Genomic DNA, 18,444 nt, shown 5'->3' with positions numbered 1-18,444 from the left:
AACAAGGGGAAGAGAGTGAAGATGAACCCACAGAACTTGAGTGGTGGGTTGCTGTGCTGGCTAGTGCATTAGCAGCAGTGAGGGAGAGCCACAAAGGAGGCAATTCTGAAGTCATGGAGACAGGGAGAGCCCTGGCTAATTATTAGCAAAGGGTCTTCTGAAAGGGCTAGGCCTCAGGGCTACAGAGCACCTTAATTGGCTGGGTATGGAGGCATTGGGACTAGAAAAGAGTCATTTGCTTCTCCATTCAGTTGAAAACCCTTTAAAGGGCTGTATGCATGATTTAAGGATTGTTAGAAGATCCATGCTCTGTAAGGAGCAGTGACCCAGTATACCAGAGAGGGGCACTCTCAACCTGCTGAGGGGCTGTCATCTGAACTGGTGAGAGATCACTAGCCATTTCCTATAGAGAATGACCCATCCAGCCCTGCCATGAGGCAGCCTACAGCCTCAAAAGTTGTTTAAACAGCCATTTGTTGAAAAAATGGATTGTGGCCCCAAACAGCGGTGGCAGACACAGGAGTAACTAACCGCACTGCAGGAGAGATAGGGCAGCGATGAGGTCATTCTTCAACTCTCTCACACACAATTTATTCCTCCCAAAGCCTCCATATGCAGTTGTGAGCCAAGCTTCATGAAGAGTAATTCACCCTGTGTGCAAATAAAAAGTTGGTAGGAGAAATATTGCAACAATCCCTCATCTCTGATTTGAGCTGTACTGAAAAGAAGAATTTAGCCTAACTGACCATGTCATCATACCATCTACTTGAGAAGACTGTTTGGAAGGAGATGGCATTTTTCTTCATCAGACTTTACTTTTATTTCACTCCCGAAAGGCTCCCTTGCCAATTTCAACATCTGGTTGGACTGGTTCTATTCTTTGGTATTTCCTTCTGTACACAGAAAAACACCTTTCCTTAACAAGCCAAGCGAATTATGTGAAACCATTTATTTCAGTAAATAATGGCCAGCCATCATAACAGACCCATGTATAATGTCAATTGTGAAGTGTTTCACCGCTGCAGCCTGAATGGTTACATTCAGGGAAAGTGAACGAAGTATTTTAATTTTTTTGGGATGGTGGGAGGAAGAGAATCGAGTGAATGTCTATCACCCTGCACAAAGTAGTTTCTGGAAGCCAGATGAGACAACGAGAAAGCTTCCTGTACACCTGTGCTCACACAGAAGTGGGAAACCAACCACTTCCCTTCAAAAACTGTAAACTCAATAAAAATAAAATAAAATGAAAAAAAAACCCCAGAAATCCAAATTTTGCCACTACTGGTTCGAGAAGCGAGGTCTTGCACAGCTAGTTATTTGGCACGAACTTCTTCAATATGTGCCCCCATGTTCCAGAAAAAGTGGGTACAACCACAGTATTTTCTGGAGTCTGAAATGACAGTATAAAAGAAAAGACGACTGTTGGAATCAGGGCTTGTTCTGCAACGGGGTTGCATCAGTTTAACTAAAGATGTGAAGTTAAAGCAGCATAAACCCCAATATGGTCATTCTTATTTTGGTTTAAGAGTGGCTGTTTGCAATGTAGCTTAAGTCAATTAGGAATAGGTTCATGCTAGACTTTTTTGTGCTGATTTTAAATATAAATATATATAGATATATATATAAATAAAATAGTTTTATATAAATATAAAAGTTATATATATATATAAAACTTTTCAATTTTTTTCTTATAAGAAACAGAACAAATTCTAGAAGCCAAAGTATGGAGCACATATAAAAATACCCTACACCAAAAACAAGGGAAGACCACACTATTTACATAATGTTTGGATTTCCATGTAGTAACTGCAATATTTCCAGCCACACATTTTTATGGCACATAGCAAAAGAAATTAAAAAAAAAAAAAAAAGAACAGCAGAGAGTTCAATGCAAAGAGAGAGATGGCAATAAGCAAGAAGCCAAGAGTGGTCACAATGAAATTCAAAAGTGTATGAGTGGTGCTTTTTTAAGAAGCAGAAAAAAATGAATTAAGTCTGATGCCGAAGGGGAGTCACTTCCACAGCCAAAGTCCCACTGCAGCAAAAGGGTAATTTCTGTCAACCAGGATGGTGGGGAACTTTTAAAGAGAACCACACTACAGTGATCAGATGGGAGTTGGAAGGGCAGTGCTAGTCAGTCTGTCACAGCAGGGCCTCTGCACCATTTACTAAGCTGTGGAGCAGAGACACACAAAATCTCCAAAGCTGCATCATGCTGCTGCTTTATAGCAACGTGACAATGAACCCTCATCTCCCTCCTGACTTCTCAATAAAGGGGGAAAGTAGAGATACCCACAACAGTGCTGTTCAGTGATCACTCAGTGCTTGCAAGAACTCTGCTTTATTCTATGTCTTTGTCTAACTGACTGTGTGCAACAAGAGCTTCCCCAAAACCCCTCCAGACTCTGTCTGGGTAACTCAGTGCATACAGGCCAGTTCCCATCACATCGTCCCTGCCAAACAAAACTGAGTAACAGAAACATTACAGCCCCCAGGATTAATACAACACACAATTATTAACAAGGTTCAATCAGTCCTCGGGGAGCCTGCACTGTTGCTTGGACCTGTGCGGCTCCCCTAGAACAGCAGCACTCCTGCTTTCTGGAGTCAGTAAATCCACTTCTTCTTAACTTGTTCTTGGTGCCTGTCTGAGACGCTCCTGGGCAAAACGGCAGACTCCATGCCACTTATCTCCCTCCCTTCTGGGGTTATTCCTCTGTAGCTCATGTCCATCTGGGGTGACAGACGGCAACCTCTTGTGACACCACTTCCATTTTCAACCACTGTTTCCCATCAGAGAGATGCACTGTGTCATGTTCATGAAGTGACGGCAGCTCCCAGGACCCCAAATCACACTGCGTTTTTGTTTTCCTCTATCTGTCCCTTTACCGTCTGCAAGTCCCCAGTGGCTCTGATACCAGTTTCCAACAGTGCAGGCATTCTTGTTTTCCGTTTTCTTTTGAACAAAGGGTCAGCAACAGGGGCAGAGACCCGTGTTGCATGCTTTTCTTCCTTAGTTCTCTTTTCTTGTTTTGGATTCTCTGTCATGTCCACCTCCACCTCCAGTAAGCTTCACTCTGAACTGGAGGATTTTCTTTTCTTGGCAAATGCTTATTGCTTTGTCAAGGATTAACTTGACTCTCCCTGTCTCTGAAGTTTGTGTTTCAAATCTCAATCATACTCTGGTCTCTTCTCAGGAACTCAGACCCCCAAAATTTCAAGATTGGCTCTTCAGTCTTAGATCAGTCACAAACTCTTCTTTGGTTTCATCTTCTTTTTGTACTCTGTTTAAAAACATCTCTCTTAGAGGTTTCATTTTTATGTGGAGTGCGGTACTCCTCAAATGTCTACTATAGTTTCATGTTTCAGAGTAGCAGCTGTGTTATTCTGTGTCTGCAAAAAGAAAAGGAGTACTTGTGGCACCTTAGAGACTAACATTAGTCTCTAAGGTGCCACAAGTACGCCTTTTCTTTTTACAGTTTCATGGTTGGCCTCCTCAGCCTGAGTTAACTGAAATCTATTATACACTTTGAGTGCATCAGAACCAGCTATTGCAAGCACCGTATGCACTGAGCAATCACCCCTACACGGTACCAGGAGCAAAATGAACTAAGAAAATGCCCTGAGTGGAAGAATGAAGCGGTTCAAAGCCCCAGCAGAGCTGAAGCTCTCTGGAAATGTAAAAGACAATTCGAGAAGGTTTAAACAGCACTGCACTCTGTATGTGCAGAGGTAAGTGCCACATGTCTTCCTTTTTGGTGGGCGCATAATACCACCACTATCCTCCTCCTCTTCTAGCCAGTTAGTGCCCACTTCTAAACATGAGCTGAGTGTTGACCAGTAGCACTGACTGGGCAACAGCTTTCACAGTCATCACTCTTGAGGTACCCAGATGGAAACAAAAAGTCCAAACATTGGAGACAAGCTTCTGGCGCACGAGAGGTAGGGCTGCAGGACAAGAAAAAAGCATCAGGGCAAAGTGCAAGATAACGCTCGGGGGAAACAGAATCTGAACACACATACGCTACATCAGAGGAAAAAGACTGAGAGAAGCCCAGTGGTCACATAGCTGGGAAATTAGTTGGAAGTTTACAAATGACATGGTTTCCACAAAAAAAAAAAAAAAAAAAAAGCCAATGCTGTTTTGGGTTGCAAATGCAAAGGCATTTCACTAATCAGGGCAGTATTAGTCTTTTTCTATATGGCTCTGAAGTGACCACAACTGGAGTACTATATTCAGTTCTGATCAGACTTACCAGCCTAAATACAGACAAATGGAAAAAATTTAAAGTGTAACAAAAAATCTCAGGGGACTGATTTAAGATGCAAGACAGAAAGAGCTAAGGATGTATAAGCTTGGCTAAAAGAAGACTAATGGAGGGACATGGTAATGTGCTATAGCACTATTGGAAGGCTGAAATCACTTAGGACGGAGAAGAATTATGTAGAGTGGAACACAGTGCTGTCACGAGGAGTAATGCAGTGCAAGTAAAAAAAAAATTTTAGGATGAATATCAGGAAAGACCTCCTGACAGTGAGATGTAGCCTGTGGAACAGTTTGCCAATGGAGGTCAGAGAAGCCGTAGGACTTTTAAAACTGGCTAAAACACTAAAAGATACTGCATGGGAACACGGGAAAATAGACTGAATTATCTAATAGGTTTTTCTAGTCTCAAACGTCTATGATTCCAGAATATATTCTAAAGAAATATAGAATTAATGTCCCTCTCTGCCCCCTTCAAATTTCTATCACTTCTTCCATCCAGTGCCCTACTGAACCCACTATGAACGTGTGCTACTGAAATCATCTCTTGCTTTTACTGATGAGATTTCTCTAAAATAGACTCTCTTCTCCTGTTGCAAACGCAAAAAATACATTTTCAAAATGGAAGATTAACTAGTGCAGGAGGTGGTTATTATAGCTAAAGACAACACTACGATACTTTTCACCGTGGGACTGAAATACCCACAACACGCATCTGGTCCAAATGCAATAACCACATTTGTATGTTCGCGATAACTGGTGAACTGTGCAGACTATTCTTCGCAATTTAGTTTGCATGTCGGCACTTTCTTGTTGTTTCCATGCAGGCTTAAATACAAGTTGGTAATAGCTTCATAGTGGTATGTGAAGAGCCTATTCCTATGGTCATGATTTCCTGATATGAGGCAAGAAATTACATATAATATTGCTCAAGAGAAATGAGATTTTCTTATCATTAATTTGGACTTCTGACTCTTTCTTTTCACTGAAGTATAAAATCACTTGGGTACGAAGAACCAGTGGTAGGTCATCTACTCCACCTCCCACTGCAATAGGAAGGGTGATTCAACTGGCCATGACGACGACTCATTGAGCCTTGAATGTCTTCTGGGGGTGAAGATTCCTCAGTCTTTTTAGCAGCTTGTGTCATTACTAAACGGTTGTTACATTTGTAGTCATTTGTAATATTTAGGCTAATATTACCAACTTCCCACAAGGACTGCTTCTTTTTCAGCTCTAGATTGACTGAGTGTTCCCTTTTTTAACAACATTCTTTTACGTATTCGTAGTTTTGTATGACCTCTCAACTGTCTTGTTTTTGGCCAAAATATGGCCAGTGCTCGGTATCCTTTTCTTGGAGTCTTGTTTTCAAACACTGAAATTTTTGCTGCTGCCTCTTGAACTTTCTCTAATGGATTTGTTTTTAGACTGTGCAGTGTGGTGCAGAATACATAACTCCATCTAGAACCTAAATAGGCCTGAGCAGAGACACCAAATCATCAGCAAGGGTTTCTATCTGCAGTTCAATGTGAGTGCAAGAAGGCCATCTGCCTAAAGCAGGGAGCAAAACCCTGGTGCCTGTATTCTAACTAAGCAAAAATTGCATTATAATACGTGTTATCGGGATAGCCAAAGAGAGAAAACCAGGCCTCCCCAATCCCATGAACATCATTAAGTTAACAGAACTGGCTGGGTATAGCAAGGGAGTGTGGCTAGGCTTTTGCTAGATATCTCTGCTGACTGCATCTCTTTGTGGTTCAGCAAGGAATGAACATGGTATAAAACAAATAGCGTTATCTGGGAGATCAGGGACTTCACTGCATTAGAACCTATCAAACTAAATGATCACTGGTATTCTTCACACATCTGTGTTCGTACTCACAATATACATCTTTCAAAATCTCCTGTCTTAACATGCTGTCACAGGCTACAAAGACACAAAGGAATGTTAATGGTGACATCTATTTCTATAGGCCTAGCACTCAATTCTGGTATACCAGCAAAATTGAATTGAGAGAGTCCTATAAGCTATTACTTCTATGTCCACAGTCAGTGGGACAGTCCAGCAAAACACACCAGAAAAAAATAGCACAGCATGTGAGGGCTGGTTACCAGTATAATAAAACCATTAAACACAAAAGGCGGGATTTTCAAAAGTGCTCATCATTGGCCTAGCTTTGGTCTCATTGAAATCAATGTGAGTTTTACCACTGACTTTGGAGAAAAACATTTTAAAACAAAAAAGGTGAGCTGTAGACATCTCCTTAGATTTAGCAGAGCTTAATCAACTCCTGCCCACTTTGTGACATATCAAGGGGACAGGGAGAACTGTGTATGTCCATGCCTGAGGAGAGGACTCTTTACATATGGGCTGCTGACACTGCTTGCATGAAGGATAAAATCAACAAGGGGCTGGTTCCTTTCTTGGTAACCTTTCCAACTATGAAGATTCAGCTTTCATAAAACAAACTGAAGTGTTGCTGTTCCGTTAATCCTGCTTTGCAGAAAAGCATAAACTCACCGCTCAATGAAAAGTATGCCCCAATTTTAAACAAAGGAAATTAAATACACCAAAGAATGCTCATGTAACATGAAAGTAAAAAATGCATCCAAAAATGCTACTGCAACATGAAAGTTAAGACACAAAATATCAGGAGGTACAAGAAAGAAAAGCTTCTCAAAGAAGCATGGACTCTCACACGTTGCACAAATACATTATCATCAAATTACCAGTTAGGATTTTAAAGCCTGATATACAGCCAAGGCATAGCATCCACAAATAACTGCCTGTAGAAGCAGAATTTGAACATCTAAATATCCGCAACTGTAATTGCAAACAGTTAGATGGCCAAGTGTTACCATTTGCTGCAATTATTTATAAGTGCAATTTTGTACCTGCAAATTTAGAGGCCATTGTTGAAAATCAAAACTTTATATGAAATATGTGCAATGAAGGTGAATATATTGCTATGAGAATCTGATTTTTTTCCACCTTTTGAATACTGTGTTTTAAATTTTTAACCTTCACGTGATGTTAACATAACATTTTGTATAGAATATTTATTAATTCTTAAAAAGTACTTAATACACAGATTTCTGTAAAAAATGTTTATTGTCCATATAAAAGTGCCAAAATATCCACCAACACTGTAATCTAGTTCAACAGCCAGCTTAATCTAGTAATCAAAATTGCAAGCATCTTTATTCACATTTTTCAAATCAAATTCCTGTCACATGTTTCCACAGTAACCCGAGTCCCTAGAAATTGAAAAATTTGCATTCCGGTTGGCTGTTGTAGTCCATATGTCCAAGTTCATATAGGCACGGAATGGGTTAAACCTTGGATAATACTCCTGCTTACACATAACAGCCTGGTTCTCAACATGAGCTGGGTGTTGACCGGTGGCACTGACTGGGCAGCAGCTTTCATAGACATCACTCTGTGGTGCCCAGATGGAACCAAAAAGTCCAGACATTGGAGACAAGCTTCTGGCACTTGAGAGGTAGGGCTGCAGGACAAGAAAAAAAGCATCAGGGCAAAGTGCAAGCTAATATGTTGGGGAAAACAAAAACAGAATCTGAAAACACACACACTACATGGGAGGAAGAAGCCTGGGGAGCAGAACTGCTGAGAGAAAACTTGGGATCATATAGCCAGGAAATTATAGACAGGAGTTAACAAATTACATGGTTTCAAGAAAAAGGCCAATGCAGTTTTGGGTTGCATATGCAAAGGCATTTCATAAAGCAGGGCAGTATTAGCCTTCTTATATATGGTTCTGATGTGACCACAACTGGAGTACTATATTCAGTTCTGATCAGGCTTCCCCGCAAAAATATAGAGAAATGGAGAAAATTTAAAGAGTAACACAGAATATCATGGGGATGAAGGACTGATTTAAGAGGCAAGACAAAAATAGCTAAAGCTGTATAAGCTTGGCTAAGAGATGACTAATGGAGGGACGTGGTAACGTGCTACAGCACTACTGGAAGAACAGAGAGGAATTATTTAGAATGGAACACACTGATGTGAGAGTAATGGGGTCCAAGTAAAGAGAAATTTTAGAATGAATATCAGGACAAACTTCTTGAAAGTGAGATGTATTAGCCTGTGGAACAGTCTGCCAGTGGAAGTGATAGAAGCCTCCGTCCGGACTTTTAAAACCAGCTAAAACACTAAGAAATGTATTGCAGGGAAAATCCTGTTCTTCAGGAAAATAGACTGAATTATCTAATAGGTTTTTCTAGTCTCAAACTTCTATGATTTCAGATTACATTCAAATAAAATATAGAATTAATGTCCCTCTGTGACCCTGCAAATTTCTATCACTTCTTCCATCCTGTGCCCTATTGAATCCACTATGAATATGTGCTGTTGAAATCATCTCTTGCTTTTACTGATGAGATTTGTCTATTAAACTCTCTTTTCCTATTGTAAACACAAAAAATACATTTTAAAAGTGGAAGATTTTCATCCCAGTGTAGGAGAAGGTGATTATATCTAAAGACAACACTACAATACATTGCACTGTGGGACTGAAATAAACATGGCCCATCTCTTCCTGTTCATCTGCAGGTGACAGGAATACTCACTGAAGAGTTGACGTAACTGGCTTGTTCCCAGGCAGGCGTCATGTTGGGTGGAGCGCTCCAGGTAGACTGACAATTGTGATCAATGAAGGCGGTATTTTGCCCCTCTGCAGTACATGGGAAGCCATTGGGGTAATTCATATTTTCTGCAGTTGAGGAGAGATAGAGAACAAAATTAGCTTTTGCATTATAAATTCTATTAAACTTTCTGCGGGGGGCAGGCGGGCTGAACTGTCCCAGCATGAGACACATTAAAACTGCTAGCCGGCTTTCACCAATCCAAGGTGATTTCCTGGCAATACAGCAATCACCCCTTTGTAACATTTACATATTTCCGTGCATCTTTCAAACCTACAATGTAAACAGGATTATCGTTTCTTATTAGCTACTACTGGGGCCATTAGCCAATTGCTAGCAAGGGGATGGGTAAAGGCTACATAAAATCTTTTATCTCTGGATTGCTGGAGATTGAAATCCTCCATTAGCCACAAAACAGGTAGAGCATGGACAACATTAAGACAAAGCTTCCCCATCCTTCCCTGCCCACATGTCTCAGCCCTAAACTTCCAAGGGACTACTGGGATTCAAAATCCTGTGCTCTCGTAGGTTCATCTTTAAATATAGCCTACCTAGTAGTACAGTATTCCAGGTAACTGTGAACGTGCTCAACGTGCAAAATAAATCACATCCTGGGGAAAAAAATGGGCCACAAGAGACGTTATGTTGCACACACTAGTATACTGAGCTCTGTCACAGAGTGCACAATCTGTTGGGATTTCTACTTTGAGAAACCTGGTCTTTGCATAGCACTTTTAAGTTGCCTTGTTATTTCCCACGTGCACACACAACCCAATACTGTATAGTACTTGGTGTCAAAAATTTAAATTTGAGTAAACAACAACTTCTCAAAAGTTTACGAACAAATACTTTTCAAGCTTTCTATTCATAGATTTGTTTCAGCTCCCTTACTCTCCACCAATGAGTACCGACACAGTTGAAGTCTGAGATTTATGAGTGGGGTGCAGAGAAAGAATGGTAAAAAGAGCACTCTGGGCCTGATTAACTCTGCTGGAGTTAATGTAGTCCCACTTGTAGAAAACTGATGTAAGTGAAATCAAAATCAGGCCTTTAGGAAGCTCGGCAAACCAGGTTTTGGGTCAGTGGGTCAAAAACCTCATTCGGGTTGTTCCAAGTCAGGAATTTAACTAAGGGTGTCTGAAAAATCTCATTCTAGAGAGGACCATGTGGTTAGGGCACTAGAACAGGAATCAGGAGACCTGGATTGTTTCCCTAGATCTGCCACAGACTAAATTATTTAACCCCTCTGGGCTTTAGTTCTCTAACTGGAAAACAGACATAACTGCACTTTCCTTCTCCCATCCTTTGTCTGTCTTGTCCAATTAGATCATAAGTTCTTCGGGGTAGGGACCAACTCTTGTGTGTCTTCAGCACCTCGCACAATGGGCACCTCATATTACCTGGGGTCTCTAAGCACTACTGTAAATACACATACATGATAATAACTAATTTCTCCTCATTTATTTTACCCTAATTAAAAGAATTAGCAAGTTCAGCTCTCTAACAGTCTAGTGCTAGTGGTTTTAAAAGAAAAAATGATATTAATTACCTTGCTTTCCAAAGAAAGAGAGAAAAGAACATGCTTAGTGATATTCTGGAAGTTTAGCAGCACTCTTACCTTCTGGAAAAGCACTGTATTCATTCATCTCTAATGGGCAATACATGTTGGGAAACTGGCTATCGCAAGTTGCATTCCAATCAATGAAGCTATTACAACAAAATCAAACAACAAAAATCAAAATACTGTACAGGGTTTATGAAAATAGTTTAAAAACACTAAGATACTGTAAAACTATTAGATGACAATTGCCTGAAATAAGTGATCGCACTTCACACATGCTGATTACATAATAGTACAGAACAGTTATTAACAGCAATGGTGTGTGTTAAAATTAGGCTAATTCTTATACTGAGCGGGGTGTTGTGGAACAATTTTTACAATGGGGTGTGCTGAAAGCCATTGAATCAAACTGTAAACCCTGTATATGATGGGAACCATTTCAAGCCCTGGGGTGCAGTACCCCATGCCCCCCTAGTTCCAGCATTTATGATACTGAGCATTTTTTAAAATCTTTTCCCCATAAGGTGGAAGAACAGACTAGTGGCTAAAGTACAGGACTGATAAGAAGGTTATCTGAGTTCTGTTTCTGGATCTGCCACAAACTTCCTGTATTACTTAAGCAAATAAAAACCTTCTGGGATTCAGTTTCCCCATCTGTAAAAAAGGAATTACAGTATGTTCCTACCACATAAGCGTCTAAGGAGGCTTTATTAATTAGTGTTTACATTAAAAATACCCCTCAGATTGCTTTAAGTGCTATGGAAATGTGAAATAGCATTTGATTGTGTTTAATTAATACAAATTTTTCCTAAATCCTAACCCTGGTGTTATAATCAAGGTTATCTAAATGTTTCTATTCATAACTGCTAAAAATAGGGGTTTCTGCCTTAATCCCTTCAAATCACATTAGGCTCCTGGCAAACAAGTTGTCCTCTCGTATTTACTTGGATCTGTTATTGTATTAGTTTTCAAACTAAAATGATTTCAAATCTTTCAAAAAGGTTTTCTAAGAGTAGTTCTTAAAGATACATCAGAAATTAAACAAGCACTACTGAGGAGTAAATCTGAAGAGCCCCAAGGACTCAGTCTGGATAGGCTAGAAGGGTAAAACAATTTTACTACTCTGAGGTTGTGTTAACCCTGTTATAACATCCAGGCAATAAGAAACCAACATGAGTTATTACAATTTAAAAGCAAATAATTGTACATAATTTTCATGTATAACTTTATGTCAAAATAATACCAAAATTATGACATGAGCCTTTCAAAGCAACGCAGTTTAGTATTAGAACTGCCACATACTACCATTAACTTGCTCTGCCTAAAAATTACAGCCTCAGAATACTAGTTACTGTTGCTTCCCATTAGGGCTGCAGTTTTCGGACACACCAGGTTTAAAATCAGATTACCTGGCTGCTTTAATTCAAAATGTCATTGCTTGTGGACATCTGAGTCATCACTCTGATGTCATATTTGCCCATAGCTTGTGAAGGGAAGAGCCAGTGGTATTTTGCAGTTTGAAGAGGACACAGTAAGATGCAGTGTGTTTGTCCCTAGTCTTCAGGGCCACTGCACCATGCATTCTAAACTATTTTTTCCTGCAATTTACAGGATGGAGATACAGTTGTGGGGGGGGGGGGGGGGAAAATGATCTTTCCTGCCTGAGGTTCACTGCTGTAGGAAAATCAGTGCCTCAAGACTCGGGAAAGCCTGAGGAAGTCAACCCAGCCTGTATTTTTATACTATTTTCAACCTGTGAATATTTGATTTTATCTTTCATGTACCCTTTTATTTATTTATTATGCATTTAACATTTTTACCCAGGACTGGATTCATGACTATAACAATAGGAAAGCAGACATAAAGATGAGGCACCCATCTCCATCAGAGGGAAAAGAGAGAAATCAAAAAGCTTTCCAAGAATGATTTGCTTAAATTTGTGAGAAATATGAAGTTTTGAAATACCTACATACGAGTGAGAAAGCTGGTCAATTTGTACTGACAATATTAATACCATGTGCTGAAAGCTAACAAACAGCTTTAAACAGTATGTCTACAGTAAGATTTTTGCTCACTAGATCTTAACATGCAACCATAGCATAGAAACTGTTTAAATGGCACATGCTTAAACATTGCAAGATAAGCTCAGATACATTCATGCTGTTAAGGCCGTACGCTGAACAATGCAATACCAAAAAGTTTAAGCAAAAAATAACTTGCCTATTTTGAACAGAAGGGGTTTCCTGGATCATGCACGGTACGTTATTCTCAAGGTTATAGTTTAAGCTATTTGTCAAACAGACTGGTTGAGCAGGCCACAAGTCTCCTGTAGGATAAAGACCTAGAACGGCAAAGAGATCTTGTTTGCAGTGTATGAAATGCAAAAGTACAGAAATGAGGGATCCACCAAATCCTAGTACTATGGTGAATCTGATTCTCAGATCCCCAGTAAAAAGGTTGTATGTAAGAGAGAGAATCCAGCCAGAGATCTCGCTTCATAGTTTTCACAAAGGACAGTACCTGTCCCTCCCTCCTATATTACTACTTGAACCCAAAAAGAAGGGCTGTCAGTATAAAAAGAAACCTCACTAAAAGACTCCAAGACAGACCAACTGTCAGGGCCAGATCCTACAGCTGATATAAACTGACTCAATGGAGCTAGGCTAATTTATACCAGCTGAGGATCTGTCCCTAAGAGTGTATGTCACTGGATGAAAATTCCTAGGGAAGAACTTATTGACAAATGTTTATGTTTGATGGAACTTGCTGTGCAGATGATAACAAAATCAGACACTTTTCTATTGGTTAAAAAAAAAAAGATTGAAGCGGATTCTGAAATTCAACACAGCAAAAAGGAAAGATTCCTACAGAAAGTACATGTGATGTTGAAATGACATCAGTGATGAGAACTGGTACTTGTACCTTTCATCATGGGAGGATGGACTAAATGAAAATGAGTCCCTTCCCAAGACTGTTTTCACACTAAATTTGAATACTGACTACATGTTTGTGTATTAAAACTTCTCCTCAGGAAGAGACTCTAGTTTTGAACAGAAGAGCTCACGCTGCTAGAGCCATTAAAAACTGGAACAAACTATAAGTGCACATACTTCTTAAAGGAAAAAAGACATTAAAAAATGAGAGAGAGCAAGATTCAGATTTCCTCTCTGATTCACAATTATATTCTACAAGCTCTAATTTATCCTGTAATCTTTTACTTCACAATTTGTTAATCCCACCAAACAGATGAACATTATTTCCATTTGAAATGCAGACAAACGAAAACAACCACATATTTAAGAGCCCAAATCATCACATCATTCATTTTGGAGGGAGTAAGGTCAAAAAGGGCTGAGGACTTTTTCTCAGTCATGACTTAGGAAATTAGGAGAGAAATATCTGATGGCATTAACTGTGTCTCAACTCTACTTAAGACAAGAAGTCAGTTCTTTTGACCTCTCAATCATGCTGGTAACTGTTTAAATGTTACTCTGCAGTCAGGGTGCTTAGTCTGTGCAAAGCATGACAACTGTCAGGAAAGAATACAAAAAGTGTGAAATGACACATGAATCCTGCCTTTTTTCAGTGAGAATGCCATAAACAAAGTCTAGGTTATAACAAAGAGTAGTGATAGTAAAGGAAGTCTTCTCTGAGTCCTTTTTAGTTGTCAGGAAGTTTGAAAAAAAAAAAAAAGTGAAGTCCTCAGCAACGCAGCTCAAACACAGCAGTCTGACAGTAAAGCCCTTGTGGGTTTATACATAAACGTAGTTAAGAAACATAATGTGTGGTACTTATGTGTACTACTGTATAAACAATAGCACCAAATCTGCTGTTGAAAAAGTAACTAACCTGTATTTTTGTCAGGATCTGCAGTTATGTCAGCGAAGTTGGGACATACGGTTTCTGGATACTGGGGGACAGTATTTATGTCTCTGCTGAATGAAGACAAAGGACTTTTTAAAATTTTGGATTATCAACATTGAAAAATGCCCTAGTGATTCTTCTCCTGGAAAAGAAAATTCAAGGAATTTTATAGGTTTTTTTCATGTTGAAAATGTTTTGATGGATGTCTCTAGAGTGGAAGATACTAAACGGAGTGATGGAACACTAAATAATAGCTGATACTGTAGGGAGCATGGAAATGGCATCCCTTTGCTCCACAAATTAAGTTTTTCCTTTGCCTATTCTCCTTACTCTGGGCTATCGCATACCTCACAATCTTATTTTAGTGCTTCTTACATGTGGAAAACAAGTAAAATACTAATTATCTTAACTCTTTATTATCCATATTTCAGATGATCTGAAACTCATATAGGAGCCAAATTTCATTTATAAACATTCTGATTACCTGAAGGTTTCAGATGTCCCCCAAGCCATTCAGATAATCAGAGTTTACTTTAAGATAATATATATAACATATTCCATATTTTAATGTGTGTGTATTCACATATTCCATATATATCTAATTTAACTGGAACACAGACTGAATTGAGACTAAATGAGAGCACAGTTCATAGGTTCAGACTGAGATTAAGTTTGTTTGGGATGAGCTTTAGCTATTAGTGATTGCTAAACATAAGAGGTCCTCCCACATCTTTAAAACCAATAGGTCAGTTTTCCATATACTGTACTACAGAAATTTACTTCTCAGAATAATGTCACTTGCACAAGAGGAAGAAAAAGCTCTCGTCACTGAGAGCCCAACTCTTCTTTTTGGGCGCGACCTCTCTCCCCGTCTGTGACATTTTGGCCTCTATCGCTCTCCCTGCAGATATCAGAGATGGTTCCCAATTTGTTGTTGGAGATACAGGCTTTTGGCCATGGCCCTTATAGCCCTACACCAGATGAGTATTTCCAAAGCTGCACTGAAATACTCCGTTATCAGTAACCCCGGGGAAAAGATGTAATGGACTCTATATAGTAGCTGAATCCGACTTGTCTCAAACTGGGAGTGAGATGAAGATCCAGATCACGAAAACTTTAGATGCGGCACATATTATAGTAAGGGGGAGGATATGTCAGAGAAAGAAAAGGAACAATTTTCGAGTTGTCTCAGGACAGCATGATTCTCATAAAAAGAACCCCATCAACTTAAAAGTGACACATTTGTCTGATCTTTTGTTACCTAAAAATTAGCACTGAAAACTACTAGAATGGGAAGATAATACAGAAAAAATAACTTCCTTATTTTTCTTATGCATCCCATATTTCTCCTGCATAACAAGCAAGGTTTCCCTATCATTTGGGGAGGTTTTTTCATAAAGCTACAGGGAAGAGAGAAACATTTTCAACACTAGGAAAACATGACTGTACTACCACAAAAATTAGCAGAGAGAATCAAAAGCAGGTGTAGGACCTGAAACTGTTTTTATTTTAATTCATTTTAAAAAAACCTAAAAATATTTCAAGTTGATGGAGTTCCTTTAATATTTTACTGGGGTAGACTTAACAAAAATTTACCTGGTATTGCAGATGTTATGAGACAGATTTAAAGTGATGGGAGTTTCAGTTGGAAAATCATTTTGTGAAATATTCTCCCCTAAATAAAACAATGATTGTGAATCAAAAAAGATTTTGAAAACAGGAACATACACAATACACTTACCAATGGTGTGTATGAACTTACTTCTCAGTGTGGAATGTCAGTACCAGCACTTACCATTTCAGAATGTATTTATTAAATATGCTTATTCATAAACCCGTCTGAAATCTATACAGGTGTCATGTATTATATGGATTCTCAACCTGGAGACCATGACCCCTTCTTTTTGGCTAGCTAAGAGGAGGGCCCAGACATTTTTTTTCTTTTGCAATATGGGCCCAGGATTTGGAAAAAGATTGAGAACCACTATTCTACCAGAAGAGTGAGTTCTTCTGTGGTGTCAGACTTTATGAAAAGAAAATACATTTATTTAAGCATTGTTTTTTGTGCAGTGTTCACCTTAACAATTGTTACTATCTAACATTTATAATGTTAATTATTCATTCCTACTTACTATCAAAATGACTCTATTTGAAAAGAGTTACACTACATTATGAATACATATGGTTGACAACTTTCTAATCACACAAAACTGAACACCTTTGCCCTGCCCTGCCCCTGCTCACTCCATTCCCCCCACCCTCACTCACTGGCTGGTTCAGGGAGTTGGGGTGCAGGAGAAGTGTGGGCTCCAGGCTGGGGCCAGAAATGAGGGGTTCGGGGTATAGGAAGTGGCTCCAGGCTGGGGCAGAGGGTTGGGGTGTGAGGGCTCCAGCTGGGGGTCCTGACTCTGGTGTGGGGATGAGGGGTTTTGGGCACAGGAGGGGACTATGGGCAGGGGCAGGGGGTTGGAGTGCAGGAGAGGGTGTGGGCTCCAGGATCGAGTTTGGGTGTGTAAGGGGGCTCACAGCTGGGGCTAACCAGACCTGCCAGGGTCCCTTTTCGACCAGGTGTTCCGGTAAAAAACCAGACGCCTGGCACCCTATGAATACACAGAAAATTATTCCAGAGATAATTCATCTCATTAGGTCAGAGGCACAGCTAATCTTTCCTGACTCTGAAGCCAGGTCTGTTGATATGTTTTTACTCAGACACTAAATTATATTCATATTATTCAAAATAGCATTTAGAGACATGAAATCAATTTTTCCATCTCACTAGAGAACATTCAATATAAACTATTTTTAAATTCTGTTCATTATTAATGCTGCAGCAAGCTACCTGTTACTAATATTATTGGTCTAAGGATTTTCACTGTTCTTTTTAATATGGCACAGCAAAGAAGCATAATTGTGCCTTCTGGTGTTTGTGACGTGCTTTGGGCTTATTGCCCTATACAAGCACATGATTCTGGGGTATTTTCTGTAATTTTTTGAGCTGTACATCTGTGCACTTTCTTAATTACCCACAAACAAATATCTTTTCACTATTTTGCCACTTACAGATGTAGGTCATGTATATTATAACACATAACAACATATCCATTGTTCCACATGTAACAATAATCTAAAGGTAAGGACTAAATTAAAATGTGGGCAGAGTTAGTAGCTTTCAGTTCTGCAGTCTTCCCAAAAGTGACTAATTGTACAGCTTCCTTAATTTCTGATGTGGTACTTTTTCAGTTCACTTCCTCATCCACATTTTCTCTTTCCCCTTTTGCTTTTAGTGTTGATGGCTATTTTCTCTACTTTCTCAGGTGCTTTTACTCTCATATGTTTTAGTTCACATTTGGATTTGTATTACTCCTGCCTAAACTAAGGTCTATGAAGCACTTGCAGGTAATCTGTGTAGAAGGGGCTGGTCACATGCTGTATACTCTTCTCCCAGTATCAAGTTGCTTATACAAGTGCCTGATCCCTTCAAAATGAAGAAGAGCTGAGAGATCTGTAGAAGAAGCTAGAAACAAAAACAAAAAAAAGGGGGGGGGGATGGGCAGACAAGCTGCCTCTACTAGGGGCTGCTGCTAAAGAAAAGGAGGGGAAACAGGAGCTGTCCTCAGGAATCAGAGCCACCAGTGAGATGGAGCTTCCAGATAGAGAGGAATGTCTGGGGGAGAAGGGAGAAGAAGAGAATGAAGTGGCTGGGAAGCAGGGGGGTGGGACGAGACAGCACTAGGCTGCACAGAAGGCTGTTCAGGGAAAAAAGGAGGGGGATAGGGTTGAAAAGAGAGTGAACATGAGCAACCGAACAGACAGAAGGAGAAGAAATGAAAAGCAAAGTGGACAATGCGATTACACATTTCAGAAGGGACCCCACTTTTCAGCGTCAACAACTTCAGTACATTCCTAATAATACTCCCTCATGTAGAAACACTAGGTAGTTGCCAGGGGTGGTTACCTGGGGAAGAGGTCCACAGGGCAATCTATTAAGACACTGCAGTGCTATAAAAAAGTTTGTGCCTGTGCATAAAACAGGAGTAGGCTTGGCCATACCCACACCAAAAGGCCACTTTGTTCCCTCTCCAGTTTA

At 39.7% G+C, this 18,444-nt stretch overlaps 1 protein-coding gene across 4 annotated transcripts in view; it reads right to left on the bottom strand.

The window, feature by feature from the left end:
- Nucleotides 1–7,357: 7,357 nt before the first annotated feature.
- TMEM131L (transmembrane 131 like) overlaps nt 7,358–18,444 on the bottom strand; it is a 127,627-nt gene continuing 116,540 nt past the window's right edge. For 3 of the 4 annotated variants that reach the window (XM_084626924.1, XM_084626926.1, XM_084626927.1), the window contains 6 exons: nt 15,954–16,032; nt 14,343–14,428; nt 12,714–12,834; nt 10,551–10,639; nt 8,858–9,000; nt 7,358–7,773 (listed from right to left, as the gene is read on the bottom strand). In XM_084626924.1, coding sequence (XP_084483050.1) covers nt 7,495–7,773; nt 8,858–9,000; nt 10,551–10,639; nt 12,714–12,834; nt 14,343–14,428; nt 15,954–16,032 — 797 coding nt within the window. In that variant the 3' untranslated portion in view covers nt 7,358–7,494. The remainder of the gene's footprint in view (nt 7,774–8,857; nt 9,001–10,550; nt 10,640–12,713; nt 12,835–14,342; nt 14,429–15,953; nt 16,033–18,444) is intronic. The other variant, XM_084626925.1, reaches the window with a different exon arrangement.

Source organism: Lepidochelys olivacea, assembly GCF_965140295.1.
Source record: "Lepidochelys olivacea isolate rLepOli2 genome assembly, chromosome: 4".
Taxonomy (NCBI): Eukaryota; Metazoa; Chordata; order Testudines; family Cheloniidae; genus Lepidochelys; species Lepidochelys olivacea.
Note: the sequence above shows the minus strand (reverse complement) of the source record. Positions and strands in the feature narration are given on the sequence as shown.